The 8,080-nt window shown below is 41.9% G+C and overlaps 3 protein-coding genes across 3 annotated transcripts; 2 read left to right on the top strand and 1 right to left on the bottom strand.

Annotated features, from left to right (window-relative positions):
- Positions 1-142: 142 nt before the first annotated feature.
- LOC117187456 lies at positions 143-1,027 on the bottom strand. The gene is made up of 2 exons (XM_033390169.1): positions 776-1,027; positions 143-720 (listed from the first exon to the last, which is right to left on the bottom strand). Exon 2 carries the CDS (start codon positions 717-719, stop codon positions 318-320), a length of 402 nt encoding a protein of 133 aa, XP_033246060.1. The 5' UTR covers position 720; positions 776-1,027; the 3' UTR covers positions 143-317.
- A 1,376-nt stretch (positions 1,028-2,403) lies between these two features.
- Positions 2,404-3,180, top strand: LOC117187035 (ultraviolet-B receptor UVR8-like). The gene is made up of 3 exons (XM_033388725.1): positions 2,404-2,411; positions 2,632-2,982; positions 3,043-3,180. Exons 1-3 carry the CDS (start codon positions 2,404-2,406, stop codon positions 3,053-3,055), a joined length of 372 nt encoding a protein of 123 aa, XP_033244616.1. The 3' UTR covers positions 3,056-3,180.
- LOC117187427 lies at positions 3,146-7,961 on the top strand. The gene is made up of 6 exons (XM_033390085.1): positions 3,146-3,424; positions 6,654-6,764; positions 6,828-7,062; positions 7,136-7,256; positions 7,324-7,440; positions 7,505-7,961. The coding sequence occupies exons 1-6, from the start codon at positions 3,290-3,292 to the stop codon at positions 7,797-7,799; spliced, it is 1,014 nt and encodes a 337-aa protein (XP_033245976.1). The 5' UTR covers positions 3,146-3,289; the 3' UTR covers positions 7,800-7,961.
- The last annotated feature ends 119 nt before the right edge of the window (positions 7,962-8,080 follow it).

The raw sequence follows: 8,080 nt of genomic DNA, 5'->3' as shown, positions 1-8,080 counted from the left end.
GAATGTGCGGATCGTCGAGCTGGTCGACGCTGAGTTCTTCAAACGGATTGTCGAGTGTGTTGCGGGGCTGGATGGTGGGGAATTTCTGTTGAATAAATAATAATACGAGTAGTACCTAAAACAAATCCTTAAAGTGCACCAATATCGTTGCCTAGATTCTTCGTTTATTTGGCTCGTGTGTTAGGCTCGTGTGTTAATGTCGTGTTATTGAATATGCTATGTTTTGTTTACCGAGAGTTTGATATGTATTACGTATCGTGTCCGAACAGGGGCAGTGCAGTGATCAAACTGCATAGCCAGGGCCCTTCTATGCTATGTCACTTGCATAGCTCGGCGAAGAAGCTCTCCAGGCCGCGCGCCTTCTCCCACTTGCCATCGATGAGTGCCTTCTGGTGGACCACCATCAGGGCGCGGATGCAGTCGACCATCAGGAGATCAAAGTCGTTGCAGAGGAGACTCACAATTTTGGCGTAGCTAGCTGTGGCCGGGCTGGGGGGCCGGGTCACACAGCCTATGAGAATGCGTAGCAGCTGCTCCTTGTGGTCGGGCAGGCAGTCGGTGATCAGCAGTTTCAGTCGACAGATGTGGAAAAAGTCGGCGACGAAATTGACTCCGTCTAGTTTAGCCATCAACTCGGCAATTAACTCACTACGGTCGTCGGGGGTGAGATCCTCACCGCGCCCAGCTTGCCACTTTCTCTTGCGATGATGACCGTTCATTCTGATAGAACATTGGGATTCTCACTGATTCTGATTTTCAGACAATAAATACGTACGTATGTGCACTAATTGAAGAAAGTAATTCGAATTACTGTGCTATTTGTTCACTTTTCACTTCTTTTTGGATTGGTCTTCGGCAGAATCCACGCACGCGTTGATTTTTTCAGGGAGGCTGCGAACCATGCAGTTCGAAATTACTACTGAAAATACAGGCGAACTTAGGCGTTTTATTGTAACTTATTTCTAGCTTCACAATTTTTACACAGAACACTCACTGAACTGACTATTAATTGCCAGATTTGTTGACAATATCTGAACAAATGTTTGGCCTATTCCGATTGACAAAGCCGGCGAAAACGATATATTTTCTGTCCCCGCATTGGCAGCACTGGCTTTGTAAAGGCAACCTTTGCGGCTTCCTAGCTTCATTTTTTAGCACCAGGAGTTTCGTTACTTTTGTCGCTTTCTGTGTAGTTGGAATCAAACACATGTTCTTCAGGGAAAAAGAAAAGATCGCTGATGATGAACAGTGGTTAAGTTGAGTGGTTACTATTTGAATAAATACAATTTTATGGGCGGCTTGTTATTTTCAAAATAAAGGCATGTAACCGCCGGATTTTATCAGACTATCGCACAAAAGTACCGATGTTCGCAGCTTCCTGTACATCGATAAGTAGAATCAAAAGTCGCGGATATATTTGATCTAACGTCCTGAGCCAACAGAAAAATAGTATCGACTCGGCCAAATCTGAGAAAAATATTCATGTTAATATGTTCGCCCAGCCAAAAAATATCAGACATATAAGTCGATATATATCAAAAAATTGATATATCAATACATATTTAACAACCATCCCTAGAATACTGAACTCTACCTGCGGTGACCGCTCTCAAATCATTTATTCCAATGGATTGGATCTAAATCCTTTTCGCTCATTCACTTTCAAACAATTTCTATTTGGCGCACACCACTTGCATCCAATCGATAGTATTGATGGTCGAATTGCTTTCTTCGAAACGGTTGTTGGCTCTTTTTGCGCTCTCATTAAATCAGTTAAGGTTCTCTTTTTCGCTCTATTTGAATCGAGTATGAATCGGTAGCAACCGGTCCCAACCATTGAAAATTCAAATTCAAGAGCTGAAGCTGCTTTAAAATGAACCAGTCTTGTGGGAAAATGATTCGTCAATCGGATTAAAGTTTCTGGGCAAGGCTGAGGGTTCTAGTTAGCTAGTAACATTACCCGAAATATCAAAAACGAGAAATATTTATGAGGGACCTATCGATAAGTCCACGTTCCGCCATTTTGACGCGTCCATCGCTACTGCGCAGCTGCAGCGCCGACTGCAGGCTGCTTTTCCTATAAAAAGGCCGACAAGAGCTGTTTTCTCATACATATATGTATGTATATATTTTTTTCCTAATACTGGCACTGTTTCTATTGACTAAACTGAATCTTCTTCAGATGTCTTTCAATTAAAAATTTATTAAATTTACATGGGAAAAAAAAAACATGAATTGCGAATGGCACGTTTTTTCGATGAAAAAAAAAAATGTTCTACCGATTTTTCGTTCAACATATTTTCACAAAAAGTTGCGGAGGTGCTGCGGAGGAGTTGCCTCCGTCGCAGATACGGTCGTGGCGGACGTCTATAATCAGGAGGTCTTTGTTCTTATATTGAGAAAATGCATGTGTAATCCTTAAGCTAGAAAGTTGTACATTGCGAATCTCGTGGATGAAACAAACGGTTTATTCTTCTGCGTACATATTCATAATTTGTTTGTTTTTCCTGATTTCTGGAGGATTCGACTCATTCAACTTTAACAGTTGAGGCACGTCCACCGCGCCTTCATATAGATTTTAAAAAATGTATTTACGTTTTTTTTTTACTTTAACTTATTCAACTTTGACAGCTCTTTGAGTTTGGTGGGGCAGCATTTCTGGTCAAAAGACCAGTCCAGCGCCTTCCTCTTCGAGGAGGACGTGCGGAAGCTGGCCGTCGGCTGGACCCACAATGCGGCGCTGCTCCGCAACAACGAGATCCTCATGTGGGGCCGCAACTGCTACGGACAGCTGGGCACGGGCTCGATCAGCGAGCAGCAGGCGGTGCCCCAGCCACTGAGCTTCCGACTGCCCGACGGCCAGACGCCTGCTCGCGTGCACATGGGGGCAGAGCACGGCCTGCTGCGGACTACAGCCGGCGAGATCTACACCTGGGGCTGGAACGAGCACGGAAACTGTGGCAACAACAGTACAGAGAATGTGTAAGAATCTCCCTTCTGCCAGTGGATTGGCTTTAAATTCAATTTTCGATCAATTTCCAGATGCAGCGCGTGAAGTTGGCCGGAGCTGGCTCGGGCTTCTGTTACGCCATTTCCGAGTCGTCTGTTAATTAATTTTATAATAAATGTTAAAAATGCTTAAAAATGCTTAAAAATACTAAACGGAATATCGAAATTAAGGTATTTGATGTCGGATCATGAGCAAAATTGTACGAATAATCAAACCCAAGCAGTTGGCGCTCTTTCTTCCATCGATAGTTGAAGAAACATCGATGTATCGATAGTAACAATGAAGTTTTTCAACCTTCAGCAGCTTTACTTGAACTCCGCGGAATTTTCGTTGCAAATACTATTTGCCATTTTTACAGTGAAAATAAAGTGCTTTGTTTTTCAAAAACTTAATCTTTTCCACAGAAAAAAGAAGGTAAATATGGTAAATGGTAGATTTTTATATATTTTATTCGAAATGTGCGGCTTGCCAGGCAATTAGTGGATGAATTTGAGGGCGCTTATGGTTTTTGAAGCCAACAAGTGCAAATGGCGATGGAGAATCATCAAAGTGCAATGAAATATTCGAAATATTTGCGGCACCGGCCTCTACACACTCGTGTTCCATGATAGATGCCTCAGAGCAGAGAACTATCTCCCTTAAATATTTGGCAGCACAGAAAAAGTCGCCCAAAGTGAGACATCGCTTCTTCTGCGCAAAATGCAATGGATTGGATTGATATTTCTTCGATCCGCAGAAGTCTCACTTTAAGACTTCTGTGGGCATGTGTATGCCGGCATTTTTCGTTCACCAATACACAAAAAGATTAACCAGTGCTGCCAATAGTTCATCCACTGATACACACATACACCTCTGACTGGGCAGCACTGTCGTGGTAGGAGTCTGTGTCGGGCAGTAATTCCGAGAAACTTCAGCGTGTATTAGTAGACCACTCCGCATAAATAAAATAAATTTCCCATAAATCAATTTTTTTTGTGCAACCGAAACACCGCTTTGAGAACATACGTCGCGTGGGTCAGGGACTATGCCAGTTGCTGTTACGGCCTTTTGGCCGTAGGAGAGGAGAGCCGCCTGCTGCTTCAGAGCCGCCTGCTGCTTCAGAGCCGCCTGCTGCTGCTGCTGGAGAGCCGCCTGCTGCTGCTGCTGCTGGTGGTGGTGCTGCTGCTGCTGCTGGTGGTGGTGTTGCTGCTGCTGCTGCTGTATATTGGCCTGATTGAAATTCATGCCCATGAGCTCCTGGTAAATGTGTCCGATGGCCATTTCCGTGGCACTGGGCAGATGTCCATGGGCGTGCAGGCCAATGTCGATGCCAGCCCCAGCTCCAGCTACGTAAAAATTATTACGCAACCACTTACGTTTTCTTACGTGTTATGTTGCTGGCAGCATTCAATTTGTATGAGGCAGACTCATGTGCCGTGAAATCAAGCAGCATTGTTCCCCAACATTGCGCGGATTGAGCAACATTTTGCATACCCTGGGAAATGGATTTTATGGAATTGAGAAAATTTTTGTCATCTTATGCACCAATATAGGCCAAAACTATTCAGTCTCTGTTCAAAAGGTATTTCAACGATATTTTGAAGGTTTTGGTCTTCTTACAGAAACCAAGAATGGGTATCGGGATCGAGATATATTTACAAGACCCTAATCATATGCATTAATATGTCTAAAACATAACAATCTGAGATAGTTTTTTAACTAATTACGTTTTAAAACAGTTTCTTCATATATTAACCAAATAGGGTATACCTATGCCCAAACTCCGATTGACGTGACATTCCATACTCACGTTACCATTGTTTTTTGTTGACCTTTTTTGTTTAAACCTTGTTTTCAACACTATACAATAAAAGGGAGTACTTAAAAGTAGTCAATCAGGTAGAAAATTTATTCATTAATGGCCTAAAATTATGTTGGTAGAGCTAAAGGTTTTAGTTAGTCAGAATTATTCAACGGAATAAAGAAATTGAGCAATGGGAACGATTTTTCTCTTACGTTTTATTACTTTTTATTACGTTTCATTTGTTTGACCATTCTCGCTAAAACCTTTTTTTACGCAAAATCCAACAAAAGCAAGTATTAAAAATAAGCCAGTTAAGTAGAAAATTGATTCATTAATCGTATTAAATTATGTGGGGATAGATAAAGGCCCGGTTGACAACATTTAAATCCTTGTCGCTCACATTCAAAAAAGTTCGATTTGGCGCGCACCACTCGGTATATTTTTCAAATGAGACCATATATTTCGGTGCTGTTCTGAGGGTCATACTGTAGAAATACTGGTTTTCGCCGCGCTCCCATGTGGTGTTTTTTAGTGCTAAATGGTATTTTTGTCATTTATTAATTTAATTTTCAATGCTATATAGAAATCCAATAAATGCAAGTATTTCGAATACGCCAATCATGTATAGAATGGATTCATCAATCGTACAAAATTGAGTGGGCATGGCTAAATGTTCTATATAGATAGTTTTATTCAACGGAACAAAGAATTGGTCGTTTTTTGAATCGAATTTGAGTTCGCCGCAGTTCGCCTTAGAAACAATGAGTCCCATTCCATACACACTGTTGCGGCAACATTTCCTTGAAAACCGTATTTTAGTCAAAATAAAATACATAAAGGTAATTAAAAGGAGCAATCTTGTAAAAAATGTATTTATCTATGCGATAAAGCTAAGTGGGAAAATCTATATAGCTTGGCAATACCCGATTCGCCGCAGTTTCGCTTTAGCAACAATGAGTCCCATTCCATACACAAACATGTTGCTAATTCCATGCACACATACCCTGGGGGAAATGAATGTTATAGAATTGTGAATACGTTTGTCTTCCAAGGCTCAGTAGGTATCAGGATCGACATAAATATATGCAAGATACTAATAAGGTACTTGAATATGTCTAAAGAATAAATAAATTACGTTTGATCTTCATACAAAATTAGCGAAATAGGGTGTACAAAGGCTATACACGCATCACGTCTTCAAATACCAGCAACATTGCGACTCTTTTTTTTGTTGAACTTTTTCGTTTAACCCTGTTTTTACAATAAATACAATAAAAGCAAGGATTAAAAACTATCCAATCTTGTAGAAAATTTATTCATCAATGGGATAAAACTATGTGGGCATTGCTGAGAGATTTAGTTAGTCAGCATTATTCAATGGAATATCAAAATTGAGCAATTTCCTTTTTCGTTTGTTTTGATTGACCTATTTCGCTACTTGTTTTTTGTTCGACTTATTTCGCTAAAACCTCTTTTTACGCAAAATTCAATAAAAGCAAGTGTTTAAAATAAACCAGTCAAGTTGAGAATAGTTTAATTAATCGGATAAAATGATTCGGGCATAGATAAATGTGCTGTATAGCTAATAATATTCCACGGAATTTTAAAAACGAGGAATATGTAAAATAGAACATGAATTCGTCAGTACATTTACGGTATATTTTTCAAATGAGACGGTATATTTTGGTATATTTCTGAGGGTCGGACGGTATATTTTATCGAAAAGTCCAGTAAAGAACGGTACTGCTGTTTGAAAAATTTCAGCTGTATATCTTATAAATAAAGAGATTAGCAGACGTACATGGTTATATTTTAATATATATATTTAATTTTGTTTTTAAAACGTTTATCATATTTCAGCTCTTTCTCCTGCACCTTGACGACATCCTGCCGCAGGCGTTGAAGCTACAGCCGCGCAACAATAACCAGCCGACTGGCTGCTCCACAATCATTGTCAACCAAAAGAATTGCGTAGGTAAAGCCTAGAGGAGCCCCAGAAGATTGCTTTAATACAGTGCAACGTCTCGTTTATAGCGACTGTTGGGTCACACCGAGGATGCCCTGACGGAATCCCTCAATCATTACTATTTTGTTGACGCGCACATCATCAGCGACAAGCCGCAGGGCAAATACAATGTCAAGGAGGAGCACTTTATGTCCCTGTGCTATGCCGGACACTTGCCCGGCTACACCATGAATCAGAATTATCATGGCCTGGTCTTCAGCATCAATACGATCAGTGCGGAGCTGTTGCGCAGTGGCAAGACACGTGAGTGTACTTCCCATTTCCCTTTCGATGGGATAAGAGACCTTTAATGAGGGTTGGCTTTAATGCTTTTTAGCGAGACACTTCTTGACACGAGCCCTGCTGGCCACCAGCAATGTGGACGATGCTTTTAGGGTGCTCAAGGACGCAGGTATGGGAGCAGCCGATGCCTGCTCCATTAACTTTACCTTCTTGGCGTGAGTATCAAAGGGACTTTGGTCAACGGTCAACAGTCTGCAGTTTTCTTGTTCCTTGATTTCACAGCGATCCCCGCCAGATGTTCTATAATGTGGAGATGGCGCCTTCGCCAGACCGTAAGAATGAGTCGCTTTTGAACATCAAGGAGATACCCTTGGGCAATCATAACTACCATGTGAATCAGTGAGTACCAGAGATCTACCAGTAGTCATTAGCGCAGCTTGAGTAATTCTCGATTCGATCCTAGATTCGATCGCATACGCCAGGATCAGGCCAACGCTCTGATGGTCGACTCCAGCGTATCGCGAATGCAGGCGTTCGGCACCTACAAGCCGCCATCGAGCGAGCAGGATGTGCGCCATATGCTGGGCGATGTCTCTGGGGGAATGTATTGCGTGTGGCGCGAGAATGGCAGCTGTGATGAGGTGGTCAAAACCATTGCCGTTGGCATTTTCGATCTCACCGCTAGGACCATGTCGCTCTATTCGGACAATCCCAGTCAGACGGAGCCTCACTGCAGGTTGCCTCTGCTCTTCAAGTAGCTTTAATGCACACCCCCCGCCTCCCCCCTTTGTTGGACGCAGATTTTACTCGTATGTTTAATAAACATAATCAAATGGCAGTTTGAGCTTGATCCAAAATTTTGTTGGGTCGTTAGCCAATCTAAAACCTCTCACTCTTCAAAATAAAACTGTGAAATTTGAGTGAGCCAAGATGTTAGTACAGAGGGGCATGTGCATGTGGATAATTTCCCCACACATCCTTTGTGTGGTGTGATTCCAGGTGCCCATCTACCTGGGGGCCATGGAGCCCCTGGTTAGCT

This window comes from Drosophila miranda, chromosome XL, assembly GCF_003369915.1.
Source record: "Drosophila miranda strain MSH22 chromosome XL, D.miranda_PacBio2.1, whole genome shotgun sequence".
Classification (NCBI taxonomy): domain Eukaryota; kingdom Metazoa; phylum Arthropoda; class Insecta; order Diptera; family Drosophilidae; genus Drosophila; species Drosophila miranda.
This window is presented reverse-complemented; position numbering and strand designations above follow the sequence as displayed.